At 49.6% G+C, this 20,284-nt stretch overlaps 6 protein-coding genes across 6 annotated transcripts; 2 read left to right on the top strand and 4 right to left on the bottom strand.

Annotated features, from left to right (window-relative positions):
• Window positions 1-221: 221 nt before the first annotated feature.
• FSST1_011161 (Sec23-binding domain of Sec16-domain-containing protein) lies at window positions 222-6,078 on the bottom strand (the record flags this gene model as incomplete). The annotated part of the gene is made up of 2 exons (XM_083234264.1): window positions 222-811; window positions 864-6,078. The coding sequence occupies 2 exons, from the start codon at window positions 6,076-6,078 to the stop codon at window positions 222-224; spliced, it is 5,805 nt and encodes a 1,934-aa protein (XP_083080857.1).
• Window positions 6,079-7,132: 1,054 nt separating this feature from the next.
• On the bottom strand, window positions 7,133-11,124 carry FSST1_011162 (P-loop containing nucleoside triphosphate hydrolase protein; the record flags this gene model as incomplete). The annotated part of the gene is made up of 3 exons (XM_083234265.1): window positions 7,133-10,676; window positions 10,731-10,918; window positions 10,969-11,124. 3 exons carry the CDS (start codon window positions 11,122-11,124, stop codon window positions 7,133-7,135), a joined length of 3,888 nt encoding a protein of 1,295 aa, XP_083080858.1.
• A 1,187-nt stretch (window positions 11,125-12,311) lies between these two features.
• FSST1_011163 (Zn(II)2Cys6 transcription factor) lies at window positions 12,312-15,095 on the top strand (the record flags this gene model as incomplete). The annotated part of the gene is made up of 8 exons (XM_083234267.1): window positions 12,312-12,413; window positions 12,504-12,527; window positions 12,680-12,795; window positions 12,904-13,376; window positions 13,446-13,741; window positions 13,795-14,232; window positions 14,286-14,536; window positions 14,588-15,095. The coding sequence occupies 8 exons, from the start codon at window positions 12,312-12,314 to the stop codon at window positions 15,093-15,095; spliced, it is 2,208 nt and encodes a 735-aa protein (XP_083080859.1).
• Window positions 15,096-15,341: 246 nt separating this feature from the next.
• On the bottom strand, window positions 15,342-16,721 carry FSST1_011164 (DMT family transporter; the record flags this gene model as incomplete). Its single annotated transcript, XM_083234268.1, has 1 exon — window positions 15,342-16,721. One exon carries the CDS (start codon window positions 16,719-16,721, stop codon window positions 15,342-15,344), a length of 1,380 nt encoding a protein of 459 aa, XP_083080860.1.
• A 1,555-nt stretch (window positions 16,722-18,276) lies between these two features.
• On the bottom strand, window positions 18,277-18,842 carry FSST1_011165 (transcription initiation factor TFIID subunit 13; the record flags this gene model as incomplete). The annotated part of the gene is made up of 2 exons (XM_083234269.1): window positions 18,277-18,725; window positions 18,782-18,842. 2 exons carry the CDS (start codon window positions 18,840-18,842, stop codon window positions 18,277-18,279), a joined length of 510 nt encoding a protein of 169 aa, XP_083080861.1.
• A 456-nt stretch (window positions 18,843-19,298) lies between these two features.
• On the top strand, window positions 19,299-19,674 carry FSST1_011166 (protein kish; the record flags this gene model as incomplete). The annotated part of the gene is made up of 4 exons (XM_083234270.1): window positions 19,299-19,301; window positions 19,354-19,463; window positions 19,516-19,597; window positions 19,654-19,674. The coding sequence occupies 4 exons, from the start codon at window positions 19,299-19,301 to the stop codon at window positions 19,672-19,674; spliced, it is 216 nt and encodes a 71-aa protein (XP_083080862.1).
• Window positions 19,675-20,284: the final 610 nt, after the last annotated feature.

Raw genomic sequence — 20,284 nt, forward strand, 5'->3', positions numbered from 1 at the left:
AATCCAATACATTACAACTTGACCTCCACACCAATAATACAAACGCTGATTATAGCCCCAGGCCAACGCTTCTACAGTCCCACTACTTGCCAAATCACGAAAAATAAGACAATAATCTATTATTAATACATTCCGATTCGTTTCTAGCACGAATCCCCACAAGAACGCCTGGAGTGGATTTAATAATTCAAATCCTAACGATGAGACATCTCACATTCGTCTTATTTAGCCATAACATCGACATAGCGACCTTTTCGGGGCTTCTTTTTGTCGCCGGCCTTGCGAGGTGCCACACTAAGCAGATCATCGATACTGCTAGCATTGCTCATGCTTGTGGTTGGCCGACTAGGCGGCGCGCTGGCATTGCTGGTGTTGGAAACTGATCGAGTCATAACAGGTGGTGCCAGGCCGAGGCTTTCTGTAGACGCTTGCTTCATCAACTCAGGTGTTCCGGCGCGCAACTTTGGAGGCATGAGCGGCGGAGGTGCGCTGTTGCTCGAGATCAAAGGTGGAGGCGGCGTGCCTGCAGGCGGGGGAGGGGTTCCGGATACAGAGCGAGGGCCTGCCTTGGGAGGAGGAGGTGTAGCAGTCTTGGCCGGTGTGTTTTCAGCGCCAGGCTTCTTGTTAACCCATCGTTTGAGATCAGGGTCATAGATAAAGCTGCTGGCCTCACCCAATTTGGCACGAATGGGCTTGCCTGGTGAAGATTCGCCAGATGAGGACGGCTCGAGGGTAGCCTTCTTGCTTCCTCCGAACCACCCGCCGAAACCCCATCCCTTCTTGGACGACTGCTGGGCAGCTGCACGCTTCGCTGTTCGTTTTGTTAGTGACATATCACATTATCTTGAGGGGAACAAACTTACCATCCTCTTCGGCAGCCTTGCGGAACATTTCCTCGTTTTCTCGGTCCTTGTCCGACTTTGACTTCTCAGCAGGTTTCATAGAAGGAAAGTCATCGTCGTCGTCATCCATGATACTCTTCTTCTTGGGCTGGTGTGCTTCTCCGTCAACTTCTGCAGTAGACTGAGGCTCATAAGACGGTGGCTCGTATCCGTAAGGCTGGAAAGAAGGAGGTTCGTAGCCGCCGTTGCTACTCTCGTTTTTGTCTTCCTCGCTTGCCTGTTCAGGGGGGTTGAAAGACATTTGAGGAGGCTCGTAGCCATAGCTGAGAGGTTGGAAGCCTTGCGCAGAAGAGTCGGTGGGTTTTTCGTCGCCACTCATTGGTGTCGGGGTTGGCGTTCCATATGGCTGGTATCCAGCAGGAGAGTAGCCCTGCGTGATTTGCGCAGCAGGAGCAAGGCCTGAGCCACCAATCCCAGCGTCGTTCGATTCAGGCTGAGGAACCGATGGTATATAACTGTCCCCTTGGTTCGCCGAAGCAGCACCGGGGTAGGCGGGTTGATATGGATTTTGTCCGTAATTTGCAGGGGTTTGTTCCATCGAGCTTCGTCCAGGTGTGTACTGAGAAGTAGGAGAGTAGGGGTTCAGGTTGGAAGCAGGCGTCATGGTGGCCGGTGCGTATTTTGATGGCGCAGCGCTCGCAAGCGTCTGGGCAGGCGTCATTCCAAAACCAGGCGACTGCTGACCATAGATATCAAAGTTCGACACTGAAGGTGATCGGCTGAACTCTCCTGAGGGACGTGTAAACGGTCCAGCATCTCCAGCGCCTCCGGTGTTGTCCTCAGTATCATCCCCAGCAACAAACTTATTAAATCTATTCCACATGCTGTCCGAGACCTTGTTCATGCTTGGCTTCGAGATCCACGAGCCGCTCTCTTCCTTTGGTGCTGACTTCAGTCTTGACATGAAATCTTCAACCGCGGTCTCAAGGATATGGTGATGGTAAGGGGATCGCTTAGTCTGGGCGGATATAGCTGTCAAAATAGCATCACAGTACTGCATAGCCTTGTCTCGGTGGCCATATTCGGCAAGGGTCATGGCATGCTCGAGCTTGTAAGCGGCCAGATGAGGTGTTCCTGCCAAGCCGAGGGCTCCGCCAGCAAGAGACAAGCCATATTCGTAGACTTCACTCAGCTGGAGAGCCTCTGTCTCTTTAGCAAACTGGTCAGACTGCTGTCGGTGGTCAGCCCCAATGAGCACGAAATTTGCGTTGGGGTCGTCCAGTCCGCCAAAGATTGAGGAATGGCGACCAAAGATGAAGCAGATGTGGGCAGCTTCAGCTCGTCCATAGCTAGACAGAAGGGTTCCAAGAGCATTGAGCCCCTGGATATCGTCGGTACTTCGGTTACTCAACACAAGCGAAAGAGTCTCGCGCCATTTATCTAATCCGTCTAGTGTGTCCTTGGAGGGTCCAGAACCTGCATCTGTAGACACGAGTTGGAGGCCAGCCCGTGCGTGTACAGGAACAAGCTCGTCAACGCAGTCCTCAAAGTTACCAGAAAGGATCTTGTAGAGGGCAGCCATAGACTCGTTGGCGTGGCCAGGGTAGTTGACTTCTTTTCGGACAAATTCTTGGGCCACGCGTTTGTAAAGGTCTCCCTCAACAGTGTGTGATATCAACATGGCGTGTCCCCAAAGTCGCTTATCAACGAGGGCCCACACAGCCTTGTCTCGGTCACCTCTCAACAGATGATGTCGAACCTGATCCATAGTGGACACGTCTACACCGTCAGCCTGCATCGAGGTAACAGAGGCAATGTCTGCAGCAAAGTTGCTGGCAGCAGGGAAAAGCGCATCATCACCCGCGGCATGTGACGTCTCTCCGGGGGAGAGAACATCTCTGACAGCTGCATCGACAGTAGGGTTACCCTCTAGGATACCATCGTTTTCAACGAAAATGCGCATTATTTTCCAGAGCAGTAAGCGTTCGACAGCTCTCTTTGCCTCGAGAGAAAGCTGAGAGTGGAATGAGACATCGGGCAAATCCTTTTCCAGCAACTCAATTCCAGCATTAAGCCACGAAATTGTCTCCTTCTTCTTGGACTTGCCCCTTAAAGGACCGGGGAATTTAGCCACGTGCTCGTGAAGTGGTTCAAGGTCCTTAACACTCTGAACTTTTACTTCTCCAGGTGTGCGCACAATCATGGGAACAGCCTGGCCCATGCCATATCGGGGAACACTCTTGGGGAATGATGTTACAATAGTGCCACCAACACCCCACGAGATGATAGGTACACCTTTCCATCGCTGAAGTTCATCGTTCTCACGGCCGTCAGTGGGCGCAATCATATTCATAGTGATAGACTGCCCACGAGTTCGAACAGTTGAGACACCAGCGGCAGGAGCAATTGGGGCATAAGCTGAAGGCGCTGGCTTTGCGGCTGCCGGAGAAGGATACGAGTGGGAATGGGCAGACGAAGGGCGGCGCGTTGAGTCTGAAGATCCTTGGGCTTGCTTATGCCCGAAGGAGGCACTCGGCGATTGAGTTTGGGCTCGAGGAGGAGGCACAAAGCCAGGGTGGGCCGTTGACGCAGCAATAGGTGCATATGGGCCCGCTTGCTTAGGTGGTGACAGAGTCAACTGTCCAGCATAGCTGGGAGGGGGTGGTGTCTGACGAGAGAGCTTAGGAGATTCGGGGTTATATCTGGACTCTCGGGGGGGAGGAGAAAGAGCAGCGCTCACAGACCTTGTTTGGGTCTGTTGGTCATCTTCTTCGTCCACCTCTCGAGTGGGAGGGAGAGACGAAACTCGGCTCAATCTAGGCTCAAAGTGAGCAGTCTCAGAATGGGTCAATGGACTCGACGTTCTAGGCTGGTGCGGTAACATTGGTCCAGGACCAGAATTTGCAACGGCTCCGTAGGATCCATGGGTCTTAATAGGTGGAGGAGCCGGTGAATAGCGGTTATTGACAGGAGCCGGCGGCGCGGTATGGCTTGTGCCGGGAGCAGGAGAGTATCGAGAGGCGCTGGCCGAGGGAGGTTGTGGCATGTGGTTGGCAGGAGTAGTCAGAGCAGCATATGGGCTGACCCTTTCAGGCGCAACGAGACCAGCTCCTGGAATGGCAGGTGCCTGCATCGAAGGCTCGCCATAAGGCTCGCTGGGAGGAGGGGCCAGTGGTGAAGGGACATGAGGTGCGCGGACCGGAGGCGGGTTTCTAGCAGGAGAAGCAGCCCTCTGGCTTGTTCGTGAGCTTGGTCGCGGCCTAGAAGTCATGGGCAGTTCCTCGAAGAAGTTCTCCTTGTGCTGGGCACCGGGAGCCGCAGGCTTCGGGGGTCCTGCTTGCTGAGCAGGCAGCCCATGGCTAGAAGAGGGAGGTGTGAGTTTGGTAGGAGGAGCCGGCATACCAACGCTCGCGCTTCTAGGCGGCGGTTGGACAGGAGCATGAAGCTGTTCGGTTTGAGATAGTTGCTGCATGCTTGCCCTCTTTCGAGGCTTCACCAGATTTGTGACAAGATCAGTGGGTAGATCGTATGGTGAGTGATACCCACCTTTTGACTTGTCAGCAAAGCTTTGTGCTTTGGACATATCCGGGCGCAGTGGAGCTGGCTGGCCATACTGAGCAGCACCGAAAGGAGTCATGCCGGGCGCCGGAGCGTTGTATGCAGGAGTTGAGGGAGCAGCTACTCCAGGCACCTGACTAACAGGGGCGTAAGGTGATGGTGCTGGGTGAACGGCTGGTGCTTGTGGCATGTAGGGATTTGACCCAGGAGCTTGGCGTGATGTAGGGAAAGGCGCAGGCACTGTGTCCGCAGTTGGCTCTTCATCTTCTAGGAAACCCTCATCATCGCTTCCAAAGAATGCAGCAGGGTCAACTTGTTTCTCCTCTACGGCGTTGTCGTCGAGCAGAAAATCTTCATCATCTTCATCGCCAGCGAATGCTTGTTCCCATTTCGAAGCGATGTCTTCCTGTTTGATGGGGGTCGGATCAGACGCAGCAAGTGTTGGCTCGGAAGCTGTTGGCTCGGCCGTTGCTGCTTCTTCTTCGTTACCCTTCTCCTCACTGTCATCTGAGTCTGAGTCATCTTCTTCCTCATCCTCTTCAGGAGTCCCTTCAAGCGTCGACTTTTTCAAAACAGGGCCTGCGTTCATCGAATCCAGTACTTGCATCGTAGACTTTCGTTCCAGGGCCGGGGCTTGCTGCTCCCCAGATACAGGTTCAGAGCTCTGAACCTGGCTGAAAAAATCAGCATCTTCGTCGACTTCTTCTTCGAAAGGGTCGCTTGCAGTCTTGTTATCTTGTGCAACGGGCACCTCATTGGTTTCTTGAGCGGGTTGTGAGATTAACGGGATCCCTTCTTCATATCTTTCATCAGAATCCTGGCCTTCCGGGCTCTTCAAGTCTCCACCAATAGAAATAGACGAAGAGTGACCTCTTCTCGGTGCATCTAGTCCCTGCGAAGCTTCCTCTTGCCGATATAGCTCCTCTTCTTCATCTGCTTCCCTCTCTGTTTCTTCCAGCACATCCATAGCCTGGTTAGAGGGAAGGGGCTGCTGTTCATCCACCTCTGCAGTCGAATGAGCGGGTGGGACTGGAGGGAAAGAGTTGGTTCGATCACTAGGAGGCATGAATTTGAAAGGGTCGGTCTCGGTGCGGTTCAGTGTCCATTCACCCTCGTCATCGTCACCGAAGCTGATCTCGTGGGACACTGTGCGAGCAAACGACCTTGAGCTTGAATGCTGAGATACCGGTGCTTTGGGTTTTGGAGCAGCTTCAGTGTCTACTTGCTCGGCCTCCGCTGTCCCAGTCTCTGCTTGCTCAGGATCTGCTTGCTCGGCCTCCGCTGTCCCAGTCTCTGCTTGTTCGGGATCTTCTTGCTCGGCGTCTTCATTTTCAGTACTTGCTTGCTTAGCATCTGCTTTTTCAGGAATAGCCTCGCTAGGGGTCTCCTCTTGTTGCGTCTGTTCGGGGACTACATCGTCGGAAGCTAGCCAGTCATTGCCACCATCATCTTCGTCCTCCTGCGAGAGCCAAGCGTTGGAGGCGCCACCTTTCTCTGGCGATTCGTGGTCATGTTGCGACGGGATGTCTTGGGTTGTGGACTGGTCAGGTTGCACGAGCGTGTCTTTTGTTGTTGTTGATGACGTCGCAGGCGCAGGAGACTCAGTGGAGCTGCTGCTAGCATCAGAATCGTTTTGCATCGTGGCCAGATCTGTCGCTTTTGGCGATTCGGAAGCCATGGCGAAGCCGATCCAGGCGTTGGCTTATGATGAGGAAGGAACCAAATTTCAATGCCAGTAGCGAATACTTTGTGTGATCGTGTCAGCGGAACGGGTTCAACACAAAGGGGCTACTGCCGAGCTAATCTGCGCGGAGCTTGGACTGCTTCGCGACTTTCAGGGGGGGTAGAGGGGCTCAGTTCGGCAGTAGCAGGAGAAAGAAGTAATAAGTCACGTACTTAGTATACAAAGAACAAAAGTGAATTGAATGGTGTTGCTGTTAATTAAAAATCGAGGTTGCCATGTTCATCTGAGGAACGAAAGAGGCGTTACTGTAGTTGGAAGGGAAACGTTCTGGAAGTACAGTACAGATCGCAAATGCAAGTTGGCATGTTAGAAATATGGAGACTTGTCCCGTCTCATGGCACGGAGTTTGGAGGAATAGTCTATGGTACCTTAGTACCTACCGAATGATGACTAGATCCAGAGGCGGAGCAGCAGAACTGTTCCGATAGCTACAACGGGTATAAACCGTCTGAAGCTTTGTCCAACCTCTATTTATAGTCGCATGATATTATTCACAATGTCATATAAATCTATCGTCAGGATAGAACGATCTTATCTGCAACTATTATTTGATAAATTTAATTACCCTGCACTGGACATGGACTGGCCTGGAAGGACCCGAGTAAGTCTAGAATCACTACGGGTAATCATCCGCGGATTATCCGTCCCTTGTAAGTCATGCCCTCGACGATTGGAATCTAGACCTGAACAATTCGCCATCCAAATTTTGATTAACATCTGCTGACTATAACAAATCAACGCTACTTCAAACACCATGTCATGCCCTGGATACAGTTGGTAATGATTCCCTACATTCTTGGCAAATTCCTTATTCGGTGGACAGGCAACCAAATGCCATGGCAGTCTCAAATTCCATCACAAAAAGGGAACTTAACCTACAGCATTTCCAGTTCGACTTAAATCATTCAATATTCAAGGGTATTATCTATGCTATCATTAAATACTATATCTTTTGCTCCAAGTTGTTACTCATATCGAACATAACACACTAACTATCCAGAGCTTGTGCTTCACACATTTTACGATACAGTCCACCTTGTGCGAGCAGCTCTTGATGGGTTCCTGCCTCTGTGATCTTGCCACCAAGGAACACGCAAATCTTATCAGCATCTTTGATTGTGCTTAAGCGATGAGCAACAGCAATTGTGATACGATCGCCTTCCTTCGCCGCTTCAGCAAGGGCACCCTGCACAATCTTCTCACTCTCAGTGTCAAGAGCACTGGTCGCTTCATCAAGCAGAAGAACTTTTGGGTTGCGAATAAGGGCTCGCGCAATGGCGATTCGCTGTCTTTGACCTCCAGATAGTTGAGCACCATTTGAGCCAGCTTGTGTATCAATACCTTCAGGTAAGGACGAGACGAAATCCCAAGCATTCGCAGCGCGAAGAGCTGCTTCGATTCGGTCATTGGAAACCGACGTAGCTGGATCATTCTTTTCAGTCTCAGGGTCGTCAACACCCAGAGCGATGTTTTCTCGTATTGTGCCCTGGAAAAGAGTTGGCTCCTGCTGAACGAGACCAACGATGCGACGATAGAGCCGAGGATTGAGGCTGGGAAGAGCAGAGTTGTCGATGCTGATGGTGCCGCTTGATGGATCATAGAATCGCTCGAGCATGGCAATCATGGTCGACTTTCCACAGCCTGAAGCGCCCACCAAGGCCACAAACTGCCCAGGCTTGACATCTAGGTCAATGCCACGGAGAACGGGAGCGTGAGGTCGCAGTGGGTACGAAAAGCGAACGTTGTCCAGCACGATGGGACCCCCTGACCTGGGGCCCTTGTCGCGGTTCTCAGAGGTTTCTTGAACATTAGGTTGAAGTTGGTTAAGCCAGAATATGTAGTTGGCAGCGTTGACTCCCTTGGTGATACTGGTAGAGAACTGGAATAGCTGACCAGAGGCCTGACCCGAGTAGAAAACGCCAAGGAAAGCGACGAGGAAGTTGTACATAGAGACATCGCCCTGTGACAGAAGACGGCAGCCGTACCAGAAGCCAAGAGCCTGGAACCAGTATTCAATTGATTGAGTGAGGGCAAAGAAGATCATAATTTTGAAAAGATCGTTCTTTGAGCCAGAGACAGCTCCATCCAGCTCGTTGACATACTTATCTAGAACAGACTCTTCAATAGCCAAAGATGAAACAGTTCGTATGGCGGTGATGGCCTCAGATGCGACCGAAGCGCTTGTAGAATATCTCTTGGAAGTATCCCGGTCAAGCTTGGCATCAAGGCGAATCTTGAAGTAGCCTGAGCTTACCAGAGGAGGCAGACCGGCACAAACGACTACCAGACCTAGCTTCCAGCTATGGATGATAGCCATGAGACTGCAAGCAACCAAGTTGAGAATGGCGATGAGAATGAGGGCAACGTTGAAGCCCATCAATTCCAGAATAGATTGAGGGTTGGAGTCAATGCGACTAGCCAGGGCACCAGTGCTGTTTTCCTCACGATCGAAAAACTGGAGGTCCTGTCGAAGCATGTCCTGCAGACTCTGCTTGCGAAGCTTGTGGCTAAGAAACTGAGCAACAGTGTTGGTGGCATAACCAAGAACAAAATATGACACGAGAAGACCGGCAGCAAGAACGATGAACATGCTGGCATAAAAGTCTCCACGATCCCTCATTCTATCGCCAGTGAGAGTGAACACATCCACGACGTGAGCAAGAAGAATGGCTTGTCCAGGGAATGCTGCGACAGCTCCCAGGCATCCCGCGAGAACAAAGAAGTAAGACCATGCGACCTCGGGACTTTCTCGAATGAGTCGATAGATTACATGGAAGATGCCCAGCTGCTTGTGGTTGTCATAGTTGCCATGTTCCTTGCCGGCCTCGAGGCGTTCTTGGACGTGAGTTTCATATTGAGTGACAGTCTTGGTCATGTTAAGGTCTTCTTTTTCAACTTCGGGGACAGACTCCTCTTCCTCGGTCGCCGAGTGCGCCGACTCATTATCCACGGCAAGACTCTGGATCTTGACGAGTTTTCCGTAAGCGCCATCTTGGGCGATCAGAGATTCGTGTGAGCCCTGTTCAATGATGGAACCCTTGGACATGACAACGATGTTGTCGGCCTTGCGAATGGTGGCGAGCTTGTGGGCGATGACAATGGTGGTACGACCTTCAGATGCTTTGTCTAGGGCCTTCTGGACGACACTCTCTGCGTGAGGATCAAGAGCGCTTGTAGCTTCATCGAGGAGGAGAACCTTGGGCTGAGACACAACACTACGGGCTATGGCGACTCGTTGCTTCTGGCCACCTGAGAGGAGGCCACCTCGCTGTCCGATCTGTGTGTTATAGCCATCAGGAAGCTCCATGATGAAGTTGTGAGCAAAAGCCATCTTAGCAGCATCTTCGATTCGCCTCATCTGTTCGTCGGTTGATGCATTCTCCCACTCGGTTCCAACCAGACCATGCTTGATGTTATCGAAGACGGATCCTTCAAACAGAACCGGTTCTTGCTGGACCAGGCGAACATTTCGACGGAGCCAGTTCAAGTTCAGCTGGTTGATAGGACGACCGTCAAGTTTGATAGTGCCAGACTTGGGGTTGTACCAGCGCTCAATAAGGCCAACAATGGTACTCTTTCCGGATCCAGATTGGCCTACTAGAGCGGTGACTTTACCAGCAGGAATGTCGAGGGAGAAATTGTCGAGCACGGTGATTCCTGGTCTTGTGGGGTAAGCAAAAGAGATGTTCTCCAACTCTACGTGTCCAATAGTCTCGGACGGGGTCTCGCCGGTCTTCGAAAGAGGGTCAATAGCCGATTCGCGGTCGATGAGAGCAAAGAGTTGGGCTGCTCCAGACATGGCACGACTAAAGTCGATGGTGTAAGGGGTGAGCTGGGTCAGCTGAACAGCTGCGATGACGACAGAAAGAAGAACTGTGAAAATGACACCAGAATCAGTGATCTCGCCACTTGCGAGCATACGAACACCCTGCCAAAAAGCTAGACCGAAGCCAAGGTAGATGATGGTATAGTCGGCAGAGAACATGAGACCAAAGAGAATCGAGATCTTTTTTCCGACAGTGTGGGCCTCCTCGAGGTGCTTGTCGAACTTGTCAACAAGCCTAGTCCGCATCTCAAAGGCATGAACAGTTCGGACACTGGCCAGGATGCCCTCTGCAAGCGAGTTGGCCTGGCTGTGTATCTCGAGGATCTTCATCTCGTGAACAGCCTCCATGGTGGCAACAACAGTCATGACAATGATGGTGGCTGGGGCGATACACAAGCAGATGAGAGTGAGCTTCCACTGCACAACAAAGGCGACGATGAAGGCAGTGAGGAAAGCGGCAATGCCCTGGAAGAAAAGACCAAGCTTCTCGGCGATACCAGTTTGGATCAAGCGACCATTGGAAGTAGCCTGAGTGGCGACGGAACCACCAGTACCAAAGTCATAGTAGGCAATTTCCTGACGAAGAGCAGCGCGGAGGTACTCCTTTCGGATGTTGCGTACAATGCGGTAAGAAGAGTAAGTGAGGAAGACGTTCCAGATGTAAGAGAGGACGAATCGGCCGATACCAAGGTATACAAAGTACAGTCTTCGTGGTAAGTTAGCAGGGTTAACACGGGTACCTTGAGTTTGTAATACTCACGCTAGATCTTCGACATCTTTACGAAACTTGCTGGGCTCGGATACCCCAGAAGTGAAGTCGGTGATGATGGTGATGAATTGTCCAAAAATGAGATTCTGGAGAGCAATACCAGCACCTGAACCTATGGCAGCGACAAGAGCGATGGCTTGCATCAGGTATTCCGTAGGCCCGGCATATGTAAGAATGCGCTTCAACAGTGTTAGTAGACCTTGACTGAATAGAACTTGGCTGTAATTACCTTGTAATCACTCCAGGAACCTTCGATTTCTCCTTCTTCACCTGGAGTGGGAGCATCGCCACTTTCAGTGTTGATGACAACATCCTCGGGAGTTGAGGTAGCTTGGCTGCTACCAACAACCTTTTCGTTCTCCTTCTCGTTGATGCTTGAAGTCATGATGACTTTGGAAAGACCCTAAACGAATACGGGGTTTACCGCGGCGGGCTGTTAAGCCCAGTGGATAATGGTAATTGAGCCTCTTTAGTCTGTCGATTCTAGTGTATCGAAGAATCAGACTACTTCAAGCTTCAAGGCCTCGAGCCTAGTTGTCAAAAACGAAGAGAGGAATGACAGATCCAGGGAACAAGAAGAAAGAATGCCATTTTCTCGAGCAAGGAGAGGGGAGGTGGCGTCCTTTTTGAACAAGACCCAAAGAACTTTTTGAAAAGAAGAACCCGGGGGGTGGAGTGAAAAGTGAAAAGTACGTAGCCAGAATAGGTAGAACAGACCATATTTAGTGGTGATCCTTGGCACTTTAGCCTGCATTTTTATCAGATCCGCCTTAGAAAGTGGTCCAAGTGGGGTACAGATTGATAATGAATTATCTAGACCGGGATCAAGATTGGTTTTACGATGCCGGAGATTTAGGGCTTGAGGGAGTTTGATCATTAAAGAGACTAGTGAGTTATCTGATGATACTGTTTCTCTTTGGGTCTATACGGAGTAGCTGTACCAAGACTGAGGTTGACTGATCGTCATGTCAACATGTGTTCATACCATGCATCATCTACTCCATAACAGGGGTCTTTCATCGGATATCATGCCGCCTCATCTCTGCTGAAGTCTTGGCTCATGATGAAAGAGAACCTCTATTCGATTTGATTCGGTGTTGAAGTACATAATTGATGACTTCTTGAATGAGAAATGACTCAGAGTTCGTATTCTCTTTCGCAAATATTCTTGGGTAAATCTCCAATGTCTAGACTACTAAAACTGCAGCCATGAGATGAAGCCATGATGGAAAAAGAAGATCCTTGCACTGAGAGATTGGATGAACCTGAGCATTTCTATCATCTGATTGGCTCTTTCGGGTTTGCGGTGCTCTCGGGAGCCGCATCTTCTTGTTCCCACTTTTCTGGTTTACTTCAACGGCTTCAATTCTTCCGGATCCCGCGCGTTCCGTTCCATTTCCCTCATACCATGCAAGTGATGCACGGTTTAGGCTACAGACACTGACACTCTCATCAACATTCTCTCTTTCAGTGACACTCGCTATACCCAGCATCACTCTACTATTGTCACCCGCATTCGGCCTACAGCCATCTCTGTTTGGTCTTGTCCAATGACATCCGTGAGAACACACCATGACTGAAGACTCCCAAGCCCACATGGACCCTGATGTCGACGGCCCCGATGAGGGATCCGATGGACCCCAGAATACCTCTAATTTGACTATTCGACGAGCGGTTAGTGCCACTTATAACCACAAACAGCCCTGTCCTTCCCTGTGTCTGTCTCCATCCCCACGGCTCATACAAACTAACGCCAATTCTTAGTGCGATGCATGCAGGACTCGCAAGGTATGTACATATCAAATCAATCTAATCAATCAGTCAATGCAAGTGCATCAAGGGACCAACCATATAGTGGAGGCGGCTATAGTCACCAAAATCTACTGATATTGAAGCCCATTCTCTTTATAGCTAGATATATAGTAACATTGCCTGCATAGATCCGCTGCGACAGAAACTCGCCCTGCTCTCATTGTGTACACGCAAAGATACCCTGCACACATCATGAAACTCGCCCAAGGGAAAAGAGAACTCGGATCCTCCTCTCGGCCCAATAGTATGTCATGTTACCCCGTATTAGATCTTGGTGTCACTAGCCACTTCACTCACTATCCTGACTGTGAGACATGGACAACCAGCTGATCAAACGATGAACAAACTGCAGTGAGAAAAAGATTGATATTATCGATCGCCGTCTCGAGACACTCACGGAACTTATGCGAGATATGAAGACGAATATGTCATCTGCAAACTCTCAACCTAGCCAGAATACTACCCCAAATTCTAATCCTCCACGTCAATCACCGGCCCAGAGTTCAACCTCAACACACTATGGACACCTTGCTCAATTGACTGCTGACAGCCCTGTCATTGAGGGAGAGTCTTCCTTGGCTGCCCATGGCGAGTTCGCAAATGAGTTTCTCAAGAATGCTGTCGGTACCGAGTCTCTACAAGGTGCCAGCCTTGAGTTACGTGAGACCTTAGATTCACTTCACCATATCGTCAGTTCGTTGAAACAGCAAACTGCTGCCATGGAGATGTCTTTTCCGTATGCCAGGCCGGTGCCACGTCCCCCGTTCAAAACTAACGGCCTGCCTCCGATTCAAACAGCCGTTGCCCTAATACGGGAATGCGAAAGTAAGTGATTCGATATTTCTCACTTTGCTGCCCATATTGATATAGTGTACTGATCAAACTCTTTGATAGCCGAAAATTCAGAAATTTCAGCCTGGATAAGGGAGTTTTTCTCGATAGAAAGCTTCTCTGGGATGTGCCTGCACGTGTATTTCTCCGAGGATATCACAGATTCTGATTACATCCTCGTGAACATCGGCCTAATGTACATGTTCCAGGATCGCCAGCAGCGAGTAGCGGGCAAGAAAGAGCTCGAAGAGAACGAGGAGTACACCAAGGCACTCCGGCAAAACGCAGAGACGGCGCTAGCTAATCTACCATTCCATCTCCCCGCTACTTCCAACATGATTTCTGCCCTGCTACTTGGAGTATGTTGCCTCCCTGCCGATTTCACCACATGCAGCGCTGATAATACCCCTAGGCTTTCTATGCCATTGAAATATCGAAGCCATCACTGTCATGGGCCTTGTCATGCAAAGCATCAGAGCTATGTCAAACTCTAGGATACCACCGTATATCAACTATGAAGAACGATAAGCCCCGCGACGCGCAGCGCAAGCAGTTTCTGTTCTGGAACACATATTTCATCGACAAGAGTCTTTCTCTCCGTCTTGGAAGAGCGTCTACTATCCAAGACTGGGACGTCACTGTGCCTATGTTATCCGAGGATCCTGCAAATGCTACTCCCTTGTCCCCTTTCATCTCACTTTGGATAGCCACAGCTCGATGTCAAGGACAAATATATGAGCTACTGTACAGTCCTGGTTCGATGGAAGAACCAGACGATGCGAGGAGGCTCCGCTCCCAGAAACTGGTGTGCGATCTGCAAGATATTGGTAGAAGGAGTAGAGAACTGGCTGTAAGTACCCCTGATACCAACGAATCTGCCATTGTCTCATACAGAACTTTCAGAAGACTCGTGAGAAAGAGGTCAAAACGAAGCTTGGAGAGTATTTCATAGAATTCATCATCATATCTGACGACGTGCTTCGACTCTCGCTCCTCACTCTTATTTACCGAGCAACTCCTGCTCCTTCAGGGTCTCGAGGAACATTCATCCCAGAGTGTATCGAGGCTGCACGCGCGACGCTACAACGTCACCAGGACTGCATGAATCTCTTGGGACGCGACAATGCCTTGTACTTTCCGTCCTATGTTCACTGGTATGGTTTCTGTACAAGTAAACCCATAAAAGGCAATGCTAATGAAACCAGGACTCTCCTCTTCGCTCCCTTCATCCCATTTATTGTTGTTTTTTGTCAAGCCATCGAAACTCAAGACCAAAGCGATCTAGCCCGTCTGCACAACTTTTGCACATCAGTTGAGACCACGATAACACTGTCAGACGCGGCAGCCAAAATGCATCGGCTGTTCCAAGTCCTCTACACTGTAGCACTTCGCTACATTGAATTTCGAACAACTACACCCACTGCGGACCAGACGCAGGCAAGCGCTGAGCTCAACACATATCTCGCAGCACTTGGTTTCCCGCCAGCTGGACTCAACAATGGAGGGCAACAGCCTTCGCCGATGGACGCTGCACAGGCTGGTGCTTTTTCACAGACACTAGGAGATATGGGAATGCTTGATGGTGCTGAGGGTCAGAGAGGTGCCAATACCATGATGTGGATGGGAAATACGGCGCAGTTGGGTGAGTGGTTTAATAGCAGCCAGCAGATGATGGAGTTACTCGAGGAGCCCAGCTTCACATTTCCTCAATGAGAGCATACCAGAAGAAGGTAATACATATTCTCTATCAGAGGCGAAATCAACGAAATTTCAGGTATCCCAACTACAGGACCATTGATATGTGTCCAAGGTCCCCAGTAAATTCCAACGGTTGTTCATAACCAATCGCCAAGGTGACTTTTAACACTTTCAACGGTGTACGTACAGTTGAACGTTGATGCTTACACTATGAACCTATGGACATGTACAAACAAGTAGTAGCACAAACTTTTGTCCAATCTACCTTGAAAGCCTAAATTGTTCTGACGCCCCCGGGTCCGCCACAAGCATAGGAGAACCCTCCAATTCGCCTTCCAAATTCCCATGCCTCTCTACATCATCCGATGGCACTTTTGGAGGCGGCTGCTTTTTAAGCATAACAACACCAATCGCGCTTCCAAGAATCAGAGTACATCCAGCACCACTCATGAGCCCCATTCGATGCCCGAAAACCCAACGGTCGAAGCTCGCGGCGAAGAGCATGTGAGTGTAAACCATGGAATTGGCACGGTTCGACTTGTCAGCTCCGAGACCTGATGTGAGGAGGTATTGCATGATGAATCCGAGAATGCCGAGTGGAAGGAGGAGCGCCCACTGCTTTATTGTTGATGGGGTAACCCATCGGAGACCTGGTTGCTGGATGTCGAGGATGGGTCCGAGGATAAGCATGGTCAGTGCGATAAAGGTGGAAATGATGCCGAAATAATTGACAGAGATGAGAGGATGGGCTCGTTTTCCAATGGTTCGAAGAGTCGTATAAGCGCCAGCTGCTCCAAAAACGCCCAGCAAAGCCACAGCAACGGCTATCAAACGTTCTTCGGGTGTGGATTTGTGATCAGCACCAGGTATACCTCCTGACTCGGGTGGCTCAGTCGTCGAGGAATCATCATTATCAGAGTGAGAGAACAAGGTGGTGGGTCGAGCGATCAACACAACACCGAGAAGAGCAACAAGCGTCGCAAGCTGTTCAATTCGAGTGAAGGGTTCACGGAGAGCAATCCAGCAGATGATGCCAGCAACACCTGGCGCGAGGAACGTGATAACAGTGGCATCAGCGAGAGGAATATACATCATCGAGTACCAAACGCCATATATACCCCAAAAGCCACTTGCACCACGCAGCCACAGGAGCCATCGGATCTCCTTCTTGCCAAAGGGAAAGTCTGGGGTCTTGTTCCACCACATATAAGTTGAACAGCACAGCGCAGTTATCGAATGTCTCATGAGTAGAGCCTGGACGGGATGCATGCCATCACCTTCGAGTTCAACTAAACGAGCGCTGAGGTTCATCAAAGCTCCGAAGAACTGGGATAGGGCGACATATGCAGCAGGCTTGTTCTTGATCCAGAACTGTTTCCATTTCGACGGTGGAGCCTCGGTTGGAAAGTCGGTTCCATTATGTGATAATTGTCTCAGAGGGACAGGAGATGGACAAGGAGATGGGCTTGAAGATATGGGGCGAAAGTCATCAAAACTCGTATTGTCAGCTTTGAAAGGTATGATATTAGGTGAGGCCGACGGCGGCAGCAAGTGCTGATGTGATTCATAAGACTCCCCAGGCATCAGCTTGGCTGAGGGAGTCTGAGGAATATCATCATATGACGGAGGAGTTTTGTCCATTTTAACTAATGTAATAACGAACAGCTACTTTTCTTCCATGAAGCTGTTACAAACTCACGAATAACAGAGACGGATTACGACAAACAAGGTAAAAGAAAGAGAGAAAAGACGAATAGAGTGCTACAAATGAGGAAAGATCCCACGGGAACCGACAACTCAAGAGCGTCAACCATTGAGAGCCAACCAACCCGCAGCCGGAACCCACTGAATCGATCATGGATCCTCTTTTGGCGGTTCTCTTTTCGCCTTTACCAACCTCTGAGCCAACAGGAGTCAGTCTCTTGCAGTGGGGGCGGAGCTCAAGTCTAACCCCCGGTAAAGAGTTGTTAAGAGTCAAGACCCTTGATGACGAGGACAATCAGTGAAGTTTTACGGGAACATTAGTGCTATAAGAGTTGGGTTTCTAGAGATAGTCATGTCGAGTCAGGCACTCTTCCAGATGCTCAATATCAGCAGACCAGTACTTGAGTTATCAAAACATGGACAAAGTAGTGCTAATAGTAACATTGACACGCGACCAGTAAAGGTTCCAGTGGCGAGGGCCTCAGAAAAAATGAGTCGGCGCTTAAACCAGACGAAGAAGCCAGAAGCCACCACTTATATCGAATCACCTCTTGGCTCTGCAAGAACTCCGACTTCGGTGTCGGTATATCGCCAAAATTGGCCGAGGATGAAGATCCTGTTAGGACCGTTATGCCCGTTGTGGGTCCGGGAATAGTTGGTATTTCCGTTTACTTTAATCTTAAACAATGGAGTAGAAGATAACATCACAGACGCAATTATGAAAAGACAGTACAAGAATAACAAGAAATCAACGGAACATGATTTTTTATAGTTAGAGTCGTATCTAACGACTAATATATCTGTGAAACCAGCTAATTGACTTCAGAGACCATGACTACGAGATGAGACTGGTGTAGGGTAAGCTGACTAAGTTTTACAACTTGGCTGGCAGATATAGTATTTACAAAAATGGTTTACAGTTTCAATTAAACGATCAATTGTAATGCCAGGTATTTTCTCATTTGTAAAGTTAACAAACTTGGTGGGTCAGATTCTGCTGCCAAGGTTTTTCAATTGAACTGTAAGAACATTGACCTATCTGTATTAGAGCCTGAAAATCATGAAACTACCAAAGCACACACCTACCTATCTAGTAACGTATCTGATACCCAGTCAATAGTATCACTTAATCTGGGCTTATATGACAACGGCATTGTGTAGGTAGACTTGCTTTCTTACAAGGCTTCGTTCTGATCGCTCATAGCCATGACTTCAAGAACAAAAAGTAGCTGTGGGTGTAAGTAGCTTAATTGCTTGAATCAGCTGGGCGGGCAGGTTTTTCAATGCGGATTCAAAAGTATTGTCTTGATATCTGCATACTGTGAGGCAGCTCTTGACTCTGTGTCCCTACCCATAACTCCAGTCTTGTGTATGTGCCGTAGTAATTCCTTTAAACGCCAGAACCCATCCATGCCCATGTCTCTGCATAACGCCGTATTCGCACCAAAGGAAAAAGGTTGCTAGTAGCCTTATAATGTCCAAAAACACACTATCAGCGCTTCTTACCCAACGCATCAAGCTCGGCCTCGGCATCATCATCAGCCTCACCCAGCTCTTCCTCTGCTCTTGACGCCGCAGACGCTGCAGCACCACCGCCTACGCTTGATCCTCCATGCCTGGTATCCGTCTTTTCTCTCTTCTTCTCCTCATCCGCAGCATCCTTCATGATCTCGTCCTCTCCGTCGCGCAGAATCTCTCGGGCTTTCTTGATCTCCCTTTGCTTCTCGAAAACCTCCTGTACTTTGCCCAGGAACGTTGGATTCTTGCGGAACGCGAATTCAAAGTCCTCGTACTTGATCTTTTGCCGACCTGAGTAATTAGCCGCTCGTGTTGCTTCGAAAGCGATGGACTGCATAAAGTCCGTGAGGATCTCGTCGAGGACGCGGACAGTTTCGGGGAGTGGGTTTTGAACATCGCCATGTGCATATAGAAGTTGTGCCACTTATGAAAGAGTCAGCTTGCATTCGCAATCAGGAGATGGAGGAATCAAGACGTACGCTCTGCATGGCTAAAGTTCATCTTTCCGACATTCTTACCGGCACGCGCTCTGGGCTCCATGATGAATGCGGCTATTGGCGCCTGAGCGCTTACAGATTATAGATGCGAAAAGATAGAAGAAATGCTGGATGCAAAGGGTTGGGTTTTGATGATTGGGTTTTTGGAGATAAGAGAAGCGCAGCCTCGCGGTAGAGATGTAGTTGAAATATTGCGAAAAGATTCAGGTGCTCGGCGCAGCCTTGCGACAGAAAGCTAGAGGCTCAGTCCGGGGTCCCTTCAGTGGGGTTAGGACTTTTGTGGGGGCTCATTTAGGTACGTCACCCCCTGGGCTTCAGTGCTCAAAGAAACACGTCGCGGCTTCGGCGAATCTTTACCCCTAAGCACACTTGTCGCATGTGAGAAAGGCAGAAGGACGAATCGATAAGGCAACGTCGAGCTTAACATCGAGACATACAAACGAGATATCCTATTCGAAACCCTTTAATTGGTACAGGACCAGCTTCTTGAATCGTCAAAATGGTATGAACACTACCTATTCGTTGTCAAATCAGCATGCTAACAGCTCCTCTAGTCCGCCCTCTTCAACTTCCAGTCCCTCCTACTCGTCCTCCTGTTGCTCATATGCACGAGCGCATACGTTCACCACTTTACACCAGGCATCATGGACCGAAATAAGAACGGGTACGGAATGCGACGACTCCCGAGATGTGCGACGAGGCTGACACGACCTTAGATTCATGGGCATCTTTTGGAAATGCGCGAGGATAGGCGAAAGACTGAGCCCGTATATAAGTATATGCTGTGTCCTCATGGCCGTACGTCACAGTTTTTGTTCTTGTGTTTATTTGAATTGGCTGACTGTAGACTACAGGTTTCCATCCTCCTCAACTAAACCACATATTCGCAACGACATGTTTTGTTTTTGTTTTTTCCCATTAAAGATATCACGACAGGCTAGGAGTTTGAAGGGAAGAGGGGAGAAAGAACCCACCGGGCAGAGTGTTGGCGCTGTCTGTCACATATACAGATCCTCCAGATTATGATGATGAAATCATTCGACCTTGCCGTTCGCAAGCTATGCCCTACCTGCACATGAGCGAAGCGGCACCCTGCAAGTTGGTGAAGAAGTGTGCTTTACGTTACATGTCCAGGAATTTACCACGCAAACCGGCAGTTTTGAAACATGGAAGGGAACTTGGGGTTCAAGTACATGAAATGTTTTATTCCCCATTCTCTCGGGGGAAGTCTCAAAGCGAGTAACACGAGGTGACACCAGAACGCAACGATGGCTCAAAGGGGAGCCGCACGTAACAAAATTCGGTCTATGCTGGTACAGTCAATGCCACATGACCTAGATAATATAGTCGTGTTACGATGGGGTGTTAACAATCCGACATTGCTTGAGAGAAGAGTGTAGCACCGTATCTTGAGTCCTTTGGTACAGGCTTTCCTGCTTGGGTATATCAAAAAGCTGTGGTCATCTTGCCATCCTAACCTATAGA

The sequence above is a fragment of the Fusarium sambucinum genome, chromosome III, assembly GCF_050947815.1.
Source record: "Fusarium sambucinum isolate potato_lamoka chromosome III, whole genome shotgun sequence".
NCBI classification, from domain to species: domain Eukaryota; kingdom Fungi; phylum Ascomycota; class Sordariomycetes; order Hypocreales; family Nectriaceae; genus Fusarium; species Fusarium sambucinum.